Below are 22,334 nucleotides of genomic sequence, written 5' to 3'. Positions count from 1 at the left end.
TCAAGGTTTGGTCCTGGTTTAGACATGCTTTATTCCTGGTGTACACCTGCTTTAGTTCTGGTTTTGTCCTGCTTTAGTCCTGGTTTAGCCCTGCCTTAGACCTGGTTTAGTCCTTCTTTAGTCCTGGTTTAGTCCCGGTTTAGTCCTGCTTTAATTCTGCTTTAGTTCTAGTTTAGTCTTGCTTTAGTCCTGGTTTAGCCTTGTTTTAGTCGTTTAGTCCTGATTTAATCCTGATTTAGTCCTAGTCCCAGACCAGACCTGGACCCCCCTCGCCCCTCTGCTTCAGTCCGCTGGGCCAGTCCGGATCAGCCTGGGCTCTGGACCGACGTTTTGGCCGAAATGTCGCGCCACATTTACATCCGCAACAAGATCGGGGAGGGCATCCAGGCTCCTATCTTCCAGGTAACGCATCTCACAAGTTTTTCTGATTCTGACATGGTTTGGTGGGACCTGTGCTAAATATTTATCATAGTTTTATATCAGTTAAATCACAGTTTGTGGGAAAAAAAGAAGAAAAGTACAATATTAAGAAGTATTGTGTAATTTAGACAAGTTGTGGCCATTGTTATCGTGACGGTTGCTAGGTAACAGTTATGGAATTACCTCTATGTGTGTCACAACTTTACCAAAACAACTATAACTACTACTGCTAGGTAAGATTTTTAGTAATATCTTAATTATAATTATGTTAAATATGTTTTAGTGAAGGGAGTAGTCTAACCTGTCAGATCCACTTTAAGTCTTGGTTTAGTTCTGTGTTTAATCTAGTTTCAGACCTGGTTTTGTAGCCATTATGCATTTGTCCTGGTTTAGTCCTGGTTTGATCCCAATTTAGTCTTGATATAGACTTGACCTGATCCTGTTCTAGTCCAGGTTTAGTCCTTGCCTAGTCCAGGTTTAGATCCCGATTAAGTCCCAGTTCAGTTCTAATTTTGATGTGATGTGTCAGTAAGTCCTGGTTTAATTCTGGGTTTAGTCCTGGTTAAGACCCACTTTAGTCCTAATTTTGCTTTAGTCCTGGTTTAAGTCCTATTTCAGACCTTGTTTATTATTAATGAAGTAAAGATTTTCAGTCCTGGTCTAGTCCTAGTCTGCTTTCAGTCATTGGAAGTTCATTCAGTATTATTACTAGAGCTACTGCTATTGCTACTACTATGCGGCTAATGATACTATACTATAGATACACCAGATTTGGTCAGTCCAAGTTTAGCCCTTGTTTAGTCCTGGTTTAGTCCTGGTTTAGTCCTGGTTTAGTCCTGGTTTAGTCCTGGTTTAGTCCTGGTTTAGTCCTGGTTTAGATTGGATATAGTCATTACTGAGTCCTGGTTTAGTTGTGATTTCGACCTGACAAAGTGAAGTCCTTGCCCTGATTTGGTCCTGGGTTGGTCCTGGTTTAGACCTGGTTACCTAGTTTAGACTGGATATATTCCTTACTTAGACCCTGGTTTGCTCCTGGTTTAGTTCTGGTTGAGACCTGGTTTAGCTTTATCCAAAACATTAGGCTGTCTCACCACAATCTCTGGCCCAGATAAGTGCCCCGTTTTCAGTCAGATTTGGAGAAGTAGGTCCTTGGTTATTTTTTATTTTAGCGTCTGGAGATTTGAACAAAATAGGGTCAAACCACAGTCAGATAATTAGCACTGGTCTCTTGAGATTTAACTTGAGGATATTAATAGACATGAATGAGAACAAAGATACAATGAAATGTGCATCTATGCTCGAAAGTATTTATGAAAAAATACAAAATGTTTAATATCATGTTTAGTTTTTAATTTGAGTTTATGATGCTAGTACAGCCTCTACAGCTCAGTAAGTGAATTTTGGAGGTTCTGGTCTTTCAAGTGAGGCCTGTGCATATACTGAGAATAAGAAAAACTTGTATGTGTCTTTATCTGCATGTTAAGATGCAGCAACTCAGGTTCAGGTGTGATTGTAATAGCTTTAGAAGAAAACAGTGAGCGCAGACTATATACAACTCCTTTGCTTTGTATATATAGATATAGAATATAGAATTTAAATATATAGAATTTAAAGATAATACAAATGTAAATATTGTGTTATTTTATTTCCAGGTAAACAGAGGGACGTATTCTCGCAGGAGTCGACTCAAAAGGTCTGACGGCAGCACCACCTCCACCAGCTTCATCCTCAGACAGGTACAGTACTGCCATGTCACCACCAGAGGGAGCCAGAGATGTAAAATCATGACACCAAAGGCATTTATTATATTAAATGTGCACTAACTGCAATCAAAATGAAAAATATGCTTTTATTTTTAGTCTATTTTTCGGGCAAAAAAAGTTACATACAGTGGCTTGAAACTATATATATATATATATATATATATATATATATATATATATATATATATATATATATATATATATATATATATATATATATATATATATATATACTTTGGGCAACAGTAGTATGCAGTACTCCTTTTAATCCAGCAGAGGGAGCTATCAGCATACTGAACAAAGAAACAATGCACCAAACTGAGGGATAAAAATAGATTTGACTGACAGGGACTTTCTTTTTTTTTTTCTTTTTTTTTTTTTTTTAAGACAGAACTTTAACGTCACTGTATATTTATTTTGGATGCATTTTCTTTCACTGCTACTCTTAATATTAAAAAAGAAAAAAAAATGGGGGAAAAATATATAAGGCTTGTGCTCATGGCATAATTAATAAGCGAAGATTATTTGATCATTTGAATTAATTAAAATAAATACAATAGTTTCTATACTGAAAATTAAAATAGTAATTAATATTATTGGAGAATAACTTTTCTATAGGGACTGAACCAAGGCTAACTATCAAATTAACAAGGACCAAACCAAGAACAAGATTAAACCAAAGACTAAACCAGGGACATAAATTTGATCTAAACCAGGACTAAACTAGGTCTAAATAAGAACTAAACCACTGTTTAAACAGGGACTATACCAGGGACTATACCAGGACTAAAGCAGGGGCTAAACCAGGGACTATACCAGGACTAAACTTGAGACTAACCAGGGGATAAATCAGGACTAAATCAGGGACATAAATCAGGTCTAAATAAGGGACTCAACCAGGTCTAAACCAGGTCTAAACAAGGGCTAAAGTAGAGCTAAACCAGGGCTTAAACAGTGACTAAACTAGGGACTAAACCAGGGACTAAACCAGGGCCTAAACCAGGGACTACACCAGGGACTAAACCAGGGACTATACCAGGACTAAACCAGGGTCTAAACCAGGGCTAAACCAAAGATTAAATAAGAACTTAACCAGGACTAAACCAGAACTACACTAGAGCTAAACCAGAACTAAACCAAGCCTAAACCAGGACTAAACCAGGAATAAACCAAGACTAAACCAGGTCTTAACCAGGTCTAAACCAGGTCTAAACCAGCTCTAACCCTTTCTTTATCAACAGAGTATTATCCTAAATCTGTCTAGCCTCACTGATGCTAATATTCCCATTTCTGTTTGAGTAAAATGGTGGTCCCTTCCTCATGCATCCCTCCCCCTCCTCCCTGCAAAAAGAAAAAAAAATCCCCCTTTTCTCTCGTCCAATCAGAATGCGGCTTTCCGCTCGCATCATCAGCACTGCTCGGATGCTGGGAGCTTGTATTGCGTTGAGGATGCAATCTCTTCCTCTTGGGTTAGCCTTAGAATGTAATCCAGCTGTGTTAATGGAAAGCTAAGGACATTATAACACGGATTTTGTCGTTTTACAACCAGCGAGCGGTTTTCCTTGCCTGTTTTCTATTGTTTTAACTGGAATACCTAGCTATATCCATGTATGAGGATTCAGCCTTCATTTGGAGAGACCAGATTGGCGTCATCTCCCCAGCCAACACATTTTTAATCATTTTTGATGCGTTGTAGCCTGCTCATTTTTGCATTTTATCTACGAACACTAGCTGGAATAGCAAACCTCCATGTATGACAATTTGTACCTACATGGGTTTGAAGATTCAGAGGCGGTAAGCAGGATTTTTGGTGGATTTTTTCTTTCTTTTTTTTTATTTTTTGGCGTTTGTGTTGTTATAAGGCCTATAGGTTTCTTAGGAGGTGGGTGGGTGGGTGGTTGAGTGCGCTAGATAGGGGGAGGGGGTGGAAACCATTAGGCTAGCATGACGTTGGTGCTAGAAGGCAATGCAATCTTGTAGCTTTGTACAATGGAGCAAATTGTGCAGAAAATAGCAGCAAAAATGGGACAAAAAGGAGAGATAGGAGCAAAGTAAAGAGAAAGAATAGTGGAGTAAAGGGGTAAAGGGATAAACCAAGACTAAACACCAGGGTCTAAACAAGGACTATATCAGGACTAAACCAGGACTAAACCAGGACTAAACACCAGGGTCTAAACAAGGACTATATCAGGATTAAACCAGGTTTAAACTAGGACAACCAGGACTAAACCAAGACTAAACACCAGGCTCTAAAAAAGGACTATATCAGGACTAAACCAGGTCTAAACCAGGACTAAACCAAGACTAAACACCAGTATCTAAACAAAGACTATATCAGGACTAAACCAGGTCTAAACCAAGACCAGACCAGGGACTAAATCACTACTGTGCTATGCCAGGACAAAAACATTGAGATATGATTATGGCAGGACTAAACCAAACCCTTCAACTTAGGTTTAAAATAACATTAAAATATAGGGTTATTAAATGGACTGAAACAGGTCTACAATTAGGGAGATGCAGAGACCAAGACTAAACCAGGACTAAACTAAAGACTAAAACAATGGAATAGGGCCTATGGGAGAACAAATTGATGGACTAACACAGGACTGAACCAGGTCTATAACAGTAAGTAAGGTGTTTGTGGGTAATCGAGAACCAGGATCAGGTTTATGGAAACGAGGGCTAAACCAGGACTAAACCAGGACTAAACCAGGACTAAACAGGACTAAACCAGGGCTAAACCAGGACTAAACCAGGACTAAACCAGGACTAAACCAGGAACAATCCAGGACTAAAGGGGGACTAAAGAATTCTAAACCAGGACTAAATCAGATCTCAACTAAAATCTTAGCCAATATCTCCAATGTCTTACGTCCTGCAACTCCCACAATGCAACACAGTTAGGTAACATTATGTAGCACCATTTCTCTGTCCATCCATCTTCTGTGCTATGTCAAACTAAACCGGGACTGAACCAGGACAGAGCCAGGTCTAAACCAGATCTAAACCAGGTCTAAACCAGGACTAGAGACCGGATTCGTCCCATTTTTGTGGAGTATTTTTCTGTTCGTTGGTGTAGTGACGTATTTGTTGACGTTTGAAGCGTCGTGAGGTCATTAAGGCAGATGACTCACATGTACTACAGCTACAACAATGCATCAGGACAAAATAACAGAAAATACCACAACGATACTGTTTCAAATGCCTAGGTTCAAATTAACTATATATATAATTTGAGGAGTGCCGTTACTTTGCAAAAACGTATTGTAAATGTTTCATATTCTGGTGGTTTGAATGGTTTTGTAAGGAGAGGTGGCATGCTTATGATGTATGATGTAATGATAGAATAAAGCTCCAAATAGTGCAACATGCTATTAATGCTAATTTATATAGTGATAGTGCCATTTGAAGATTTAAAGCCACAGTATGTAATGTTTTATTCAAAATATTTATATGGAAAGACATTTTATTGTGTTTTTAATAACCAAATCGCCCTGTTCTAGTTTTGGCAATCAATTTTGTACTAAAACAGTTCTTAGTAAAGGTACAGTGTGTCATTTTCTAGAGTTAGTACGTCACCTGCATGATTCCACGGAGATAGAGAGTTAAAGCCATACCTTGGAACATTCTCAATAGAGACGTTTTGTGCTATACTGTGAAATATTAGAGCCAAAGGAACAACTTTTTCATGGAAACGGGGAGGATTGTCAGTATAATAAACACAGTCAAAATGAAAGGGGCCAATAGAGGACTAGATGATGTGGGGACTAGGACTAAACCAGGTCTAAACCAGGATTTGACCAGGTCCAAACAAAGATCTATACCACTATACTTACAGTATAACAAGTGCGTCTGGATATTAGCCATAAAACAGGACTAAACCAGGTCTAAACTAGGACTGAAATGAAAACAAAATGACCAAAAAACAAAACATGCTTCTATTATCATCTATTTTGTGGCTAAAAAGTTACACACTGTGGCTTTAATATGATTTTATGTAGCTGATCCTTTTATTTGTTTGATCCCAGTGTCAGTAATCATATATAATTGTTTCACTTCAATGTCTCTATTAGTAAGAAAACACTATGTACTTACTCAATAGGCTATGCTCAGTTTCAACCAAGACTTTAAACATGATCAATTAGCTACCCACATCCTACAATCCCCATGATGCATCACTTTTGCCCAGACATTTGACTGTATATGTCTAATAAATGTGAGTGTGTGTAGATTATTCCTTTACAGTCAGCTTTCCTCTGCTGTTTCTGATTGGCTGGCCCTGGCTAAGCTAAATGCGGCTAACTGCTAACGTAGCTCGTGCAAAAGTGCTTAGCTGTGATGACTGGTGCATTGATCGGCTACGCTAATGGGTTTCGCTAATTGAATCGTCATTAGCGACAGTGAGCCAGATTCAGAGCAGCAGGCGATGATTCTTTTGAACTAAGATTTGAGATTTGGACATTATCTGGCAACATTATTTAAAGTGCGTATGACAGGTTAGACTACTGATTTCACCAAAACATAGTTAACATGATGAGTCAATATTTTACCAGTTATCTTGCCAATTTTTTTTAAATTTTGGTGAAGTTTTGGTGAAATTTGACTTTCTCTTTGTGCACAGCAGATATGACATACACAGAGGTAATTACATAACTGTTACCTAGCAACCATAATGTAAACAAGGGCCAAAACCTGTCTAAAGTACACAATACTTATAATTAGACTAATACAAATAAATAACAACACATTTATTTAGTTAAATGAGGGTTTAACTATCGGAAAAAAAAAAAAAATTCTTGTGCGTAAATTGTCTCTGTAACTTGGTTCAGGTACTATTCATCAAACCATGAAATAATTAGAAAAACCTGAACTCATATGCACTTTAAAATGTACCGTATTTTCCGGACTTTTTTTCATAGTTTGGCCGGGGCTGCGACTTATACTCAGATGCGATTTATAGGTGAAATATACTGTTTTTTTTCTTCATTATTATGCATTTTTTGGCTGGTGCGACTTATACTCCAGAATATACTATGCTATATATTTACAACTTAGTAGGTTGAATATTTGACATATCCCACAGTATGGCAGTAAGAGTGTCTATCCTGCGTTTATGCAGTTGAAGATGTTTGTATTGCTCAAAAATAGCTGGGAAAAAACACTTAAAAGCTTACAGTGAACGGAGTCGCCTCTCCACAGTGCTGACCTGTACCCTGGTCTTGTGGTAGTGGTGTCACCTGCTTGTTTCCATGGATATAGATGTTTAAACGCCTTTTAATCCTAGCATATAAGTGAATAGAACAGCGGGTGCTCACAGGTCACTGGAGTGGTGTTGTCATATCAGTTTTGGACGAATTCAATGCAATTTCCCATAGGAGCCCAGAACCTGAAAAGTGAAATTGTGAAAAAAATACTATAGATTTCTGGACTATTTTTTGCCGTGGAAATAGAGCATGGCGACCTGTACAACATATATTTTACATCTTGGTTGTATCATCTTGCATGCCAAAGTTTTGCTGTGGATCATTACAGACAAAACAATAACATCACTATGGAAACAAGCTGGTGATGAACTCTACTTAAGAAAAGTTACACAGTGCAAATTTAACATAAATAATTAAGTTATAGTCAAAACTACTGATGCATAATTAAACAAAATGGCCAAATCGACTAAAACTTGGACTACAACTTTGAAATTTGAAATACAATAGACGCCTACAATGATAATAGTTCTCTGGGCTGTTGTTTTTTTGTGACAAATATTCAAATATAGTCTGGTATTAGGACTTGCATGTTAAGTACTTGGGGTAAATCATCCCGAAGAAATGGAGGGGTAGTGAAAAAGAGGTGTGTATCAGCTAGAATGTAAAAGAGCAGACGGGCTAAAGAGGTTTGGCAGTGTAGAAATACTGACCTGGAGGAACAGACAGGAGCAGAGCTTAACGTTTGTGTTTTGTGGATATGTACGGAAGAGACATGCTAGCACCAATGCAGGTTTGACTTTTAATGATGCTACTTATGGTCTATTCATTTGTGTGATTTTGGTTTAAGTATTGACTGGTATTTCACCTTCACATTATACAGCTGTTTATGGGTAGACCTGTCATGATAATTACTATATCGACTTAGATGATAGAGGACAAGATAGTACTTTTTCTTTGACTCATTAAACAATTACTATTAAAAATAATTAGAAATGACTTTATATGTTAATTTCCTGAACAGAAACACAAGAGACTGTTAATCACTGCCATGTAACACAAAAATCAGCCCAGTTTCTTCTTCCAGAGTGTTGCGTCTGCTCCACATGCTTGTACTGACAGAGGATTGGCTGTGGACCTCTCCATTAAAAACACCCAAACTGATCTCTGGACATTAGAAATTACTAAATGATTTATGCTATGTCCATATTCCTTATTTAGAATCATCCAGTGACAATATTTCAACCTTTGTTTGGTTGATAGTGTATTTTAACAATCTCAGTGTACAATAGAAATAATCGTTTGACTAGTCCAGCAGTAAAATAATCGTTAGTTGCAGGTTGACTAATTAGTACAATTTTCTCTTAAACCAATCCTGCTTGTTCCCCAGGGCTCAGCGGACTCGTACACCAGTCGACCCTCAGACTCTGATGTGTCTCTGGAGGAAGACCGAGACCTGGTCCAGGCCCAGGTCCAGACCCAGAGTCCGGCCCCAATCCAAGGCCCGGGACAGAGCCGACAGGAGAAGGAGCAGCAGGCTTCTGTGCAGCTCGAGAGGGCCAAGGTACAGAGAGACAGTTTTCTTATAAAGTATGCATAGTATTCTGTTAAGGTGTGATAATGAAAAATAACAAAAATATGCTTTAATTTGGATTATACTGAGACTAATCCTAGACCAGACTTTCTTCATTGCTCAAAAATACCTTGAAAAACATTCATGCTGATTGTAAGGAGTCTTGCCTCTCCACAGATTTGGCATAACCTTCATGTCTCCATGGAGATAGGTCATTTTAATACCGTATTGTGGAACATTACAAACAAAGCTCTTGAAAAGTAGGTTTTCAACATACTAACTAGAAGATTGTCTACACAGATTAATACAAAGGTCCATGGTTAGTCTGTGCGGTGATAGGATTTTGATGGAACATTTTCCTAAAAAGATACATAAGATTGAATAAAACAAAACACAAACACCAGTACTTTAAAGCACATTCCATTATAGTCAAAAGCTCAAAAACAGCAAAGCTCTTCTAATACAATATAAGACCAGCCTGACCCTGGCTAAACTAATCTCCCCTGTTTCAGACTAAACCTGTAGCGTTCGCCGTCAGGACAAATGTGAGTTACTGTGGAGCTCTGGATGAAGATGTCCCTGTTCCGGCGACAGCCATCTCCTTCGACGCCAAGGACTTCCTGCACATAAAAGAGGTAAAAACAACTCAAGGACCGGAGTATGATGTTTCACTGTCAGATTATAGATTTGTTGACCTGGTTTATTTTTAATGTCTCTGTAATTACTGGGCCTATCCACATGAAACAAAAACTTGCACAAAGTTCAACGTCTTCTCTGTCAGAATGAATAAAAAAAAGTCAAATTATTTTTTTCACAATAGCTTCAGAAAGTGGTGCCATTATTCAGCCCCAAAGATCTAATTGTTATCAGTTGAAAGGACTTAAGGCCATAAGATTAATATGAGAAGTTTGTGGAGCCAATCCCAAACACATAATGAGAAGGTTCAACATTTGTGGATTATAACTGATAATTTTTCCTTGTTGTATATATTTATAGCTTAACCCTGATTTAGTCTTAATCTCCTGGGTTAGATTTGTTGATTTAGTTCTTGTTAAGTCCTGGTTAAGTCCTGGTTAGAACTAGCTTACTTGTGATTTTTACTCATTGTATATAGTTCTAGATTAGTCTAGTCAAGTTTATCATGGTTTACTAATGATTTTTCTTATTATATATAGTACTAGGTTAGTCTTTGTTTAGTCCTTGTTTAGTCCTAGGTTAAGTCCTGGTTTAGTTTTAGTTTACTGATGGTTTTTGTTGTATGTAGTTCAAGTTTAGTCCTGATTTAGTCCAGATTTAGTTTTGTGATGATTTCATTTGTTGTAAATAGTTCTAATTTAATCCTGGGTTAGTCCTGAGTTCCCAGTTTGGTCCTGGTTTAGTCCTAGTTTAGTCCTGGTTTACTGCTGATTTCTCTTGTAGTAGATAGCTCTAATTTAGTCCTTGGATAATCCTGATTTTTCATGGTTTAGTCCTGATTTAGTCCTGGTTTAGTCCTTGGTTAAATCCTGGTTTAGTGCTGTTTTAATCCTGGTTCAGACCTACAGTAGTTCAGACCTGGTTTAGTCCTGCTACAGTCCTGGTTCAGTCCTAGTCTAGTCCTGCTCCAGTCCTGCTCCAGTCCTGGTTCAGTCCTAGTCTAGTCCTGCTTCAGTCCTGGTTCAGTCCTGGTTCAGTCTTAGTCTAGTCCTGCTTCAGTCCTGGTTCAGTCCTGGTTCAGTCTTAGTTTAGTCATGCTTCAGTCCTGGTTCAGACCTGTTTTTCTGATGCTTTTCCCTTGACTCTTTTGCAGAAGTTTAATAATGACTGGTGGATCGGTCGCTTGGTGAAGGAGGGCTGTGAGATCGGGTTTATCCCCAGTCCTCTGAAACTCGAAAACATTCGTCTGCAGCAGGAGCAGAAGAGAGGACGTGTACAAGGGTGAGCCTCAGACTCAACTAAAACACATTTTTAAATAAGAACATCGTAATTTAGCTGTTTTTATACATTCAAACAGGATTGGGAAGAATGTGTAAGAATTAGAGAAAGACAGATTTATTGGTTGGTCGATATATTGGGTCGATATTTGCACTTTTTAGTGTATGGGCTATCGGCCTTATGTCTCCAGACGATATTTTGTTGCGGTCAACCAGCTTTATTTTAACACTTAAGAGAGATTATTGCAAAAAACCTGAGTACAGTTCTCTTATGGGTTTGTCGTTAAAAGGGGGGTGAGTTTGTAGTTAGAGTTAGTATTTAAATGATAGAATTTGGGGAAAACTGTTAAAATTGGCTCTGAATATCGGCAGAGCTTATTGGCCATTGATTTCTCTGGATTCGATTTCACAACAGCCATGAAAAAAACACCCATATCGGTCCATTTCTAGTAAGAACACAAAAAAACCCCAAATATTACATCCAATTTTAAAGATAAAATTAAGATTATGCAAAGTAAATATTTTTGGTCTTTTTTTGTCTCAATTTATAATCTATAATTTATTTATTTCAATTTATAGAAGCTTTATTACATTGATAAAGCCACATTAGTAACATTTTAGCCCCCAATTAGATGATAAAAGTAAATAGTGTGCTGTTTGTACACTGCAAACTATAGGAAGGGATTATAATAAAATAAATAGTCCGATATATGTTACTCTAATATGATTGTGTCCATCATCTTTTCTGTAAACACATTATTTTGACTTTAGCTGTATTTCCTGTTATAAAGGGCTTTGGGCATAAATAGTGGTAAGGACACTGTTCACATTCATTTTTTATTTTGTTTTTGAAAATCCATTGTTAGTCTTGTCTGTTTGTTTCTTATAAATGGAAAATGAACTGTCGCCAACATGAGTAGTGATGTTTTTAGTCTATGGTTGGTCTAATACAGTTTGAAGTGTATATTTCTACATTCCTCCACTCTCTGTGTTGTCAAGTTTAATCTGATCTCATATTTGTATCTTCACTGCTTTAACCAGGTCACTGAGAGTTGTTCATTTTCCCAGTTTTAAACCAACACAGCCTTTTCAAATCTGACACCAGTATTTCTGTATAGTCTGCAGACCTTTTATGGAACAACAGAGTCAATAAAGATTCAGATATGTCACAGTGGACACAGAATAGTTTGTTACATTCATTGATTGGCCGAACCCGGAACCATAGACTGTAAAAATTAACATATCAATCTTTACTTTTCACTTAATTTCAGGATACAAAGTGGTTTCATCAACTCCAACTGACAAATGGTGGCCCTTTTCTGACCTTAAAATGTTAGTTTTAACCTGCTCTACATGATCCTGGTGTTTTTATTTAGCCATTTTCTCCCTAAATCAAGATACGAACAATAATAATAACAGATCAGTCAGATGCCTTCTTTCCCCAAAGTTGCTGCTACTACCAGTGCAGTTTTGACTTGTTGTTGCACATAAAATATGAACATTTAACACAGATCAACCTACTTTATATCATATTTTAGTGGAGAAACTTTTCCCAAATTTTCCATTGAAAGGAATGGGCTTCTCAATTAACCATAAATGCCACCACAAAGAAAACTTGGTTTAGTCGCATTTACAGAAAAAAGTGAGAGGAAGAAGGTCAGTAACGGCTAGCCTCCCTCAGTCCACCTTTGTTTACAATCTATGGTCTAACTCTAACCCAATGTCCTGTTGGATCTAATACTTGGTCTGCTAAAAAACTGATGCCAATGCCGGTAAATTGGAATTTAGATTAAAAATAAAAGCAGCAAATTGTTTAATACAGCAGTTACATATATGTGAGTGTAACATGCTCAACTTAAATCTGTGGTTGTATTTTTTTTATTGGACATTGCTCATTCATATCAAAGGACACACAGTGTTTCAGAGTTTGTTCCTGTGTCAGTGTGTTAGCGTGTTAGCTGTGTGGTGTTTGTGTACATTAATACCAGGCCTCTCTCTCCTCTGTGCTCTGTGCAGTAAGTCTGGGGGAAACTCCTCTTCTAGTGTGGAGGACGAAGTCTCTGCCTCCATTCGCCCGCTCATATCCTCCGCAGGTGAGGGGATAGGGCACAGGGGGCGCTACTGTGGCAGGAGGAGGGGCTAGGGGCATAAAAGAAGGAGTAAAGGTCAGGGGGAGGGACTAGGAACCTAGAGGGATGGGCTAAATGTGCTGGGGGAGGGGCTAGGGGCAACAGGCAGTATACAGGACGTCCACACTCTTAAGTGCTTTGTAAATGAATATTTTCTCATAGTATTTCTATAAAACATATTTGTGCTCGTGTTACTCAGGCAGAACATTTGTCAGGTGCTGCTGTTGCACTTGTCCTCAGAGGTTGGATTTCTAAACTTGTTTCTGAATCATGGCTGCTTCCTGCTAATTCTCACAATATTTATGAGTTCACAAACTCACGAGAGTCTGTCTTGGCTCCTGCTGGTGTGATAGTTCCAAGACACTGATGGTCAGAGATTTGACCAATCACAGGGCGACGCAGACAGACGTATTTCAGCCTATTTTGGCGAAAATACAGACTATTTTGTTTGTGAAAAACATGCAGATGGAAGAGCTGTGTGCATTTGTGGACGGAAAGATGTGGAAAGCAAAACACTCACACTGAGCACATGGCAACAAGCAAACATATAAAATTATATATTTCTGATTTAACAGCTGCAACGATATCATTTGTAAAAATTGTTCCTCTAAGATCCAAGTTCTGACCACTGAGGACAAGGAATCCATTTCCATATATGACAGCTAATGCATGAGGTGAATGGCCTTAAATAGTGTCACATTCTAGTGCCCTCCAAAGTTTGACTAGAACTCAGCATGCTACATGTATCAGGTGCTTTAAAATATATGAAAATATTCATTTACAAACTTTAACTCTTGCGTGGACCTGTTTTTCAAACCATGCTTCTGTCTGCACAGTTACAGCAGTTATTACGGCTGTTAGTGCTTCTTGTACCTCTGCATAGATGACAAGTCCATAGAGTTTAAGTCAAAAATACTGTAGCGTTTATAATAGCTGTTGGTGGTGTGCTCCTCCTCTTCTCCAGTAGAGGGCGCAGGCTTCAGAGAGTCCACGCCTGGAGCTGATCTGCCGTCAATAATGTAACTTAGGACTGTAGAAAGTACGGTGGCCCCCAAGGCTCAAACAAAAACAACAGAACACACATACACGTCTATATATGCAACAAGAGGAAGACGTCGGATTTAGCATGCTTTTAAAGGTGCACTCTGTAACATTTCTGCAACCTGCTTGTCTCCATGGAGATATTATATATATGAAACACCTGTAACTGAGTGAATACAAGAAACACTGAAACATTCCAGGTAACTCTATGGAGACAAGCAGTTGGCGGAAAGACTACCCCCAGAAAAGTTACATAATGCACCTTTAATTTCTATTTCCTATCTATTTGAGTCCTCATCAAAAACAGACCTGGAGTGGTGTTTTGTTTCAGTCACACATGTTTAACACACAAACTCTGCATATTTAGGCTGAGTTGTTTTCTCAAACAGAAAACATTCTGTTCCACATTGTGATGTCATTAAGTGGAAATACAGGAAATGTACGGTAAACATTTTTGTAAAGGAAACACCTTAAGATTTTATAGCGTACTGAAGAGTAAAGCCATTAAATTGAGGCTAAAAATATCTGTTAACTTTAAAACTACCACTTCATGACATCACAAGGTGGAACAGAGCATTTTTAGCTTTGGAAATGCAGACAGATTAATAATAAAGGATTACTTAAACATGTGAATGAAACAAAACACAACTCCAGGTCTGTTTTTGATGAAGTAACATCATTATAACATAGCATAAAGAGTCAATTTTGTGTAATATAGAAGAAATCTTTGTAGTAATTTTGTTCTAAGTAGATAGAAAAAAAAAGGTTTTAGTAAGAGAGTTTTAGTAAGAAAAAACCTCCTGCTTTTGTTGCATATCTGTATGTAAGTTCTACTTTTGTATTTTTTGGGCCTTCCTGACCACCGTACGCAACAATCTTCCATTTTATAAAGTGTATTTCTTTAATGTTAGGTTTTATTTAATGATGTTTTGAAGCATGTAAATAATTATGATTAAAATTGTTGAATTATTTAAGCCATTTTGTTGAGTCTAACATGTGTATCCTTGTGTGTCCCACAGGAAAGCAGAAGCAGAAAGTGGTAAGTTGGTCCTGGTAAAATATTTAAAACTTCCTCATGATTTTAACACGTTCTTAACTCAAAATGCAATGTATGACTCAAACTTTTCACTAATTATATATATTGTAGTCAGGGGAGTCGATGGGGGGGACTCTCTACCTATACATGTATATTAGAGGGGGCCCATGTGAGGCTTCTTGCCCCAGACCCCCACATTTCTATTGACGGCCCTGCTTGTATTACTTATAGCACCTCTTCCATATGTTTATCGATTTAAAACAATAATTATGTGGTATTGCTCTATTTATTAGGTATTTTAAGAGCAAGATACGTTCATAGATTGACTGCAGACCTCTTAAAGCCATAGTATGTAACTTTTTTTTAACCAAAAATGTGACTAAAATAAAAGGATGTTTTTATTGTACTAAAAAACAAGCGTCTTTAATATGAGTGGGCTTGCATCCCCACAAATCTGACTTTTACTTCCTCCTTGCCTCCTCCTGCTTGTTTCCATGGAAACCTTTGACTATCATGACATAAAACTGATCTATGTCCAGGGAGAATGTTCCAAAGTATGGTTTTAACTTTATGCAGATGATATGCCACCCACAGAAAGTTACATACTGTTGCTTTAATTTAAGGAACCAAGCGTATTATTAACAAAATGATTGAATTTGATGAACTGCACAGCCCGATTTGAAGGATTAAATTAGATCATCCATCTTTTTAAGTTGCTCCCATAGTAACATTTGACTACCAAGTAATTTGAATTGCTTTACAGAATAAGAAAGACATTAAAACCACAATACAAACAATAAATAATCATCATGAGATTATCATTAAAAGAGAAGAGAGCAGAATAAAACCCTTTCAGTCATATGCACAGATAAACAGAACCGTTTGGATTTAAACATTGTCAAAGTAGAGGCCTGTCTCACATCTTTAGGAAATACACAGTCTTCATACAAGATAAAATAAAATAAAAATTGTGATTAATGAGGAAATACACTGAGGAAGTATACTGAGGAAGAACACTGAGGAAGAACACTGTACACTGTAAACTGTCTCTGAAGTACCTTGCATTTTGGTATAGAACAGCTTTGGTGACTGTTAAGCAGCAGCGCTCTGTAAATGTGTTAATATTATGACTGTAGCTAACATCGCATCCATCCAAACATGCAGCAAACATCATATATTTATTATCACGTCAAAATGCAACTATAAGGCAATAATGAGTATTTTTAAAAGCTTCACCCTGGAATTTTTCTGGTGGAGGGTCCGCCACCTGCTTGTTTCCACAGAGATGTCATCGCTTTGTCTGGAATGTCCCACTGTATTGCGTTAAAGTTATCTATCAACCATGGAGACAGGTCAGATCTGTGGATATTTTGCAGCTGATGTCCTCAACATTCTCTGGAGGTGTGGTGCTAACTTTAGGCACCGCTCTGTCTGAAGCTGTTACTTAAGTTAGACTTTAATCAGAGCTTTGTTTTAACACAATTTGACCAGAAAAAGATAACTTAGTTGGAACTACAACAGGTGAGCTGATTTGTGCTGTTAAAAAAGTCACACATAATATTACAGTCACAGGCTAGCTAGCATTAGCCAACAGTTTTTTAGTCACTCTCAACTTTTTTTTGTGGAAAATCACCTAAACAGGACCATGAAAGCTTGCATTGATCACCGGCTCCTGAAAATGTGTTGTTTAAATCCATGTTTTATTTTTTATTGACATATTTTAATTTTGTGTTAATGTGTGCATTGTGTCTCTATGGTAACTGTTGAAAATTACACCATAGAGATACACGTAGAACACCCCCAGCGTGATATCTCTGCAAAGTATCAATAAAACATCTTGCACTGAATAAACACATGCAAGATAAGTTAAATACTATACTTTTGAACATTCTAGGTAAAGCAATACATCTCCAGGGAGACAAGCAGCTGGCGGACAACCCACCAGAAAAGTTACATAGTGCAGCTTTAATTAAATGAATAAAAAATATTTCTTTGTTGTAGCATCAGTGTGGAAATTTAGCAGTTTTTTGACTATTTTTAAAAAGCTATGTTCATATTGCACGTTGTAAAAGTGGTCTATTCTGTATGATTTTGAAAAGGTGTTAAACAGTTTACATTTTGACTAACAGTGATAATAAATGATGATTTCTTTGCTGCATGTCCGACACTCGGCTTCTTTCATATTGACTTGTGCTGTAGTTTTGTTGTAATTTGGGTGCAGTGGGCGTGTCCTGTTTTGTGATTGGTCACTTGTTGGTGATTGACAGACGGAGCATGTCCCGCCCTACGATGTGGTGCCGTCCATGAGGCCCGTGGTTTTGGTCGGACCCTCTCTTAAAGGATATGAGGTGAGACTTTATCCTTTAAAATATATTTATAATTTTATTTAATATTTATTTTAATTTTTACTTGGTCTTTCCATCATAATCTTCACATTAACCTCCTAATGTGCATTGAAAACAAAAAGGTTTGAGACTGGAAACAATCTATATCAAATTGTAATTCTTGGATAAGCAGAAGTTAATTAAAAAAGTTTCTTGTGTAGTTTTAAAGCTCCACTGACTAACTTTTTAGCATTTTTCACTGTAGTTGTTTTTATTGCTCTGAAAAACTTACAAAAACATGCATCCTTATTCTGAGCGGGCTTGCATCTCCACAAACCTGACTCCTCCTGCTCGTCCTCATGGAGATGTTGTTCTTTTGGCCACAATCTTCCACATTATAACGTAAAACATAACTAACTCTATGGAGAATGTTCCAAAGTATGGTTTTAACTTTCTGTTTCCATGGTCAGGCAGGCGATGCGCTACCTCCAGAAAGTTACACAGTGTTGCTTTAAGCCAAAGTGTTGACGCATCCTTAATCATTTCTTATTGTAAACGTCTTCTGTAACTCGCTGTTTGTAAAGAAACTTATTTTGTCCATTGTGTTTGTTTACAGGTGACAGACATGATGCAGAAAGCCCTGTTTGACTTCCTAAAACACAGATTTGACGGAAGGTAAAACATCAAACCGTTACAAAAATGTTTACAAAAATAGATTCATTTTCTTATTTTCACTTCTAATTGTATTTTTGTGGCAGAATATCGATCACTCGAGTCACGGCGGACATTTCTTTAGCCAAACGTTCAGTTCTGAACAACCCAAGTAAAAGAGCCATCATAGAACGCTCCAACACACGCTCCAGCCTCGGTATGTTGTGTGCATGTGTATTATTACACTGACTATTACGCTAACACATTGATACTAATACACTAATACAGAACTTATACCTTGGTTCTCAAACTTTTCATACTAAGTACCATTTAAGAAAATATTTGGATTTCTGAGTACCACCAGGTCTAAACCAGGTCTATAGAAGCAGTACTTTTAAACATTTAGCCTTTTCTGTGTATATTGAGAAATTAAACTGAATAATTCATTAATAATACATATATTTCTTATTTAAATTAGGGTGAAAGGAGCTGACAGCCTGCACTCTAAAATAAACGTGTTACAATCACATTTGAACCTGTGCTGCCAGAGCCTTAACCTGCAGATAGAGGAAACAAACATGTTTTTCTTATTCTCAGTTTATGGACAGGCCTCGTGTGAAAGCTCAAAACCTCCAGAATTCACTCACTGAGCTGCAGAGGCTGCACTAGCAAATTATTGGCTGCAGGTGCTGTGGTTTAGATAGTGATCATTCAGATCAGAAAGAGTTCTTTTAGGTTTAAACCAACTGGATTTCAGCATCCAAAATTGCAACCTAAATGAGAAACTGATCTGAAGCTCATTCTGCTTTCTGACTGGATAATCATCTTGAGAACCAAAAATTTTAACATAAACAACTTGGCCATTGTGTCCAATGTTTTTTGTAATTAAGAATCAACATTACAGTTGTTACCAGTAAAAGCTATATTTGATTTGTACCTGTCTGAGGACACAGATAGGTCCTGTTTATGGAATTTAAAATCAAAACCTTACATACACTTCCCTTAATTCATGTATAAAATGTCACTTGTGTTTATTTTCAGCTGAAGTGCAGAGTGAGATAGAACGTATCTTCGAGCTGGCGCGCTCTCTGCAGCTCGTGGTTTTAGACGCCGACACGATAAACCACCCGGCCCAGCTCCTCAAAACATCTCTGGCCCCGATCATCGTCCATGTGAAGGTCTCCTCTCCAAAGGTACTACAACAGTGCAGTATGTACAGAGCAAACTGGAGCTGTGTTTAATACACTGTGTATGTTTAGGGCACAGACAGTAAAAGGATCACAGGTAATATAGGTTTAATTTTAGGTCATGTTCCCAACACAAGCACAACAAAACCAGCATGAAATCATCAAGATACAATTGTAAACAATTGTAGATACTATTTTCTTTTATTGTAAATCAAATTTGAAAACACCGTCCACAAGCACATTTGCATGGATAGGAACATTTGAACATGCTGAACACAAGTGGCACAATGGTAAAGAGGAGGCCCTAAGACCACTGAAGGCCTTTCTCTGGAGTTTGCATGTTCTCCCTGTGTCTGGTGGGCTACTTCCAGTGCAGTAAAACATGCACATTTCTGTAGTACTCCTAAACTAGTCTGACCAAGCCAGACTCAAGGCCTCTCTATCATTTATGCACAGACTCTCCTAAAAAAACAGTGTCCTTCATAGCTCCTCCACAGAGGGGTAGTCTGGCTGTGCCAGGCTATCACTGACCAAAATCCTGGCTCAGATCTGATGCACTTACAATAATGATATGACATGGTTAAAAGCTCCAAAAAGTATTTCACTTTTAAATACAAGTGAAAATGCAACTTTTAACACAAATACATTCACTACGTGAATATTGAAACTGAACTTTGCACTTTGAGCATGAACATCTGTAAATGACTCTACACCTGAAGTCCTTAAGCACTGCCTGAATGATCAAATACTATGTGGATGAGAAAATATATATTTAAGTATTTTTACCTTTACCAATGTTTGTTTTGTATTGTAATGTAACTTTTATTGTTCCAGGTTCTGCAGCGGCTGGTTAAATCCAGAGGAAAGAGTCAGAGCAAACATCTGAACGTGCAGCTCGTAGCAGCGGATAAACTGGCCCAGTGTCCACCGGTAAAAATACTACTAGTATTAATACTACTACTAAATGGTCATATTTATGTAGCGCTTTTCACTTGTCATATAAATTTATTGGCTCCTTTCAACTGACAACAGTCACATCTTTGGGGCTGAATAATGGCACCACTATCTGACACTGTGACAAAGTAATTTCACTTTTGTTTATTTTGTATTATGTGGATAGACCCAGTCATTCCGGAGATATTAACCATAATCCAGGTCAACACATCTGTAATCTGACAGTTAAACAGCAAACTCCACCATAGAATCCAGACCTGTCTCCAGCTCAGGTTAAACAAGATTCTAGAGTTTTTGAATGTAGACGTTATATTGTCTTGTAGGAAATGTTCGATGTGATATTAGATGAGAACCAGTTGGAGGACGCTTGTGAACACTTGGCCGAATACCTGGAGGCGTACTGGAAGGCCACACACACCTCTATGGCCACGCCCCTCAACCCTCTGATTGGACGAAACATAGCGCCCACCAACAACACACAGTACTCTGCCAACATGACCGGACTACAGGTAAGACAGGGACAGGGGAGGTGAATGATACATTTTAAGGCACATTTTTAGAAATCAATGCTTTGTTCGACCAAATGTCTGTGAAATAAGGCAGTTATGTTAAAGGTGCACTGCACAACTTTTTAGGTGGAGGTTCTTGTTTCCATGGAGATGGTATTGCTTTAGCTTGAGTATTCCACAGTCAAATCAACTTAATATTCTATTCTATTCCCTATTTGTGATTTGCAGCAGTACAGTGCAACAATTTTGTCTGCAAATGTGCCCTCGTATTACTAGTTTATATAACTAACCACCTTTTATTCAAGGGTTTCAAGCTATAGCAAACCTCCTCTGTGGTCATAGCAACTGAGCAGTTAGTCAGTATATTATATCTTTTGAATGGGGAAAGGTCCTCACAAAGTCCTTCAAATCAGGAAGGAATTGTTTGTCTGAAACCTATGAATTACCAATCAATTTTTGTTTTTTAGATTTTTTTTCTGAACTGGGTTAGATAAGGGTTGTCTAAGGATGGGTTCACATTTGTACATTCACCACATCAAAAATGAGATGAGAAAACTGAAACTAAACCAAGACAAGATTAGACCAGGACTAAAACAGGACTAGAACAGGACTAAACCAAGTCTACATCTGGACTAAAATGATCTCATAACCAGAACTAAACTAGGACAAGTGTGAATGCGCCAATATAAAACTATGATTATAATATGGAAATGGAAAAAGAACAGTGGAGTTTTCTTTAGAACAGTACAATGCATCTTATATTTTTTTGTTCTCCTTATTTTAGTGATGAAATTTTTATCTAATATCAAATATCGGATATGCTAGCTCAGTCTCCCAAAACCAGTTTCAGCGTCCAAACAAAACAATGTATTTAATATACAGAATACCCTGAAATAATACAGTAAACCCATGATAATGTAAATGCAATAGTATTAAAGGTTGTCAAAAGTATCGAAAATCAGATATTAATTGATACTACAACTAGTATCGAAACGAGATATTAATTTGAGCAGGTATCGATACTAAAAAAGTCACATTCACAGGACAAAAATGAACCTTTATAAGGCACATTGACTAGTATACGCCCATGGACCACTATGGAACCTACCTGGACCACTGAGGGATTACACAGATATAAGGCCTCATGAGAATATAAAAGAAAATACTACCATTTAATGTTGAAAATTACATTCTATATTATGTTATGGTATCGGTATCAAGTATTGAGTCTATTCCTTTGTATCGAAATAAAATATAACATCATATTCTACTACATTTGTTTTTATCTTTCGTTCAAAAGCAGCAGAGCCAAAGAACCTCCCGCCCGCAGAGCAACCACACGGGCGACCACTCCACCCCCAACGAACGGCGCAACTTGATGACATCGGACGAGAACTACCACAACGAGCGCGCCCACAAGGGTAACCGTGGCAACCGCATGTCCTCCGGGTCCCAACACAGCCGGGACCAGACCGAATCCTACCAAGATCCTTACCAAGATCCGTATCAAGACCCGTATCAAGACTCTTACAAACCCCATAGGAACCGGAGTTCACCTGGGAGTTATAGTCATGATTCCCGACATCGACTTTGAGTGCAAAAAATACAACTAAATATAACTTTTTTTTTC

At 37.7% G+C, this 22,334-nt stretch overlaps 1 protein-coding gene across 5 annotated transcripts; it reads left to right on the top strand.

Annotated features, from left to right (window-relative positions):
- Positions 1-339: 339 nt before the first annotated feature.
- LOC117382033 (voltage-dependent L-type calcium channel subunit beta-4-like) lies at positions 340-22,298 on the top strand. Of its 5 annotated transcripts, XM_055228144.1 has the most exons (16): positions 340-402; positions 2,073-2,156; positions 8,778-8,846; positions 8,901-8,951; positions 9,473-9,595; positions 10,750-10,877; positions 12,527-12,529; positions 12,890-12,966; positions 15,063-15,082; positions 17,347-17,427; positions 18,020-18,078; positions 18,162-18,271; positions 19,096-19,247; positions 20,076-20,171; positions 20,519-20,704; positions 22,011-22,298. In XM_055228144.1, the coding sequence occupies exons 1-16, from the start codon at positions 340-342 to the stop codon at positions 22,296-22,298; spliced, it is 1,590 nt and encodes a 529-aa protein (XP_055084119.1). The 5 variants fall into 5 exon arrangements, with proteins under 5 accessions (XP_055084119.1, XP_055084113.1, XP_055084111.1 ...); XM_055228138.1 differs by lacking the exon at positions 12,527-12,529; XM_055228136.1 differs by lacking the exon at positions 12,527-12,529 and having other exon boundaries at positions 8,778-8,951.
- The last annotated feature ends 36 nt before the right edge of the window (positions 22,299-22,334 follow it).

The sequence above is a fragment of the Periophthalmus magnuspinnatus genome, chromosome 2 (assembly GCF_009829125.3).
Source record: "Periophthalmus magnuspinnatus isolate fPerMag1 chromosome 2, fPerMag1.2.pri, whole genome shotgun sequence".
Taxonomy (NCBI): Eukaryota; Metazoa; Chordata; class Actinopteri; order Gobiiformes; family Gobiidae; genus Periophthalmus; species Periophthalmus magnuspinnatus.
Note: the sequence above shows the minus strand (reverse complement) of the source record. Positions and strands in the feature narration are given on the sequence as shown.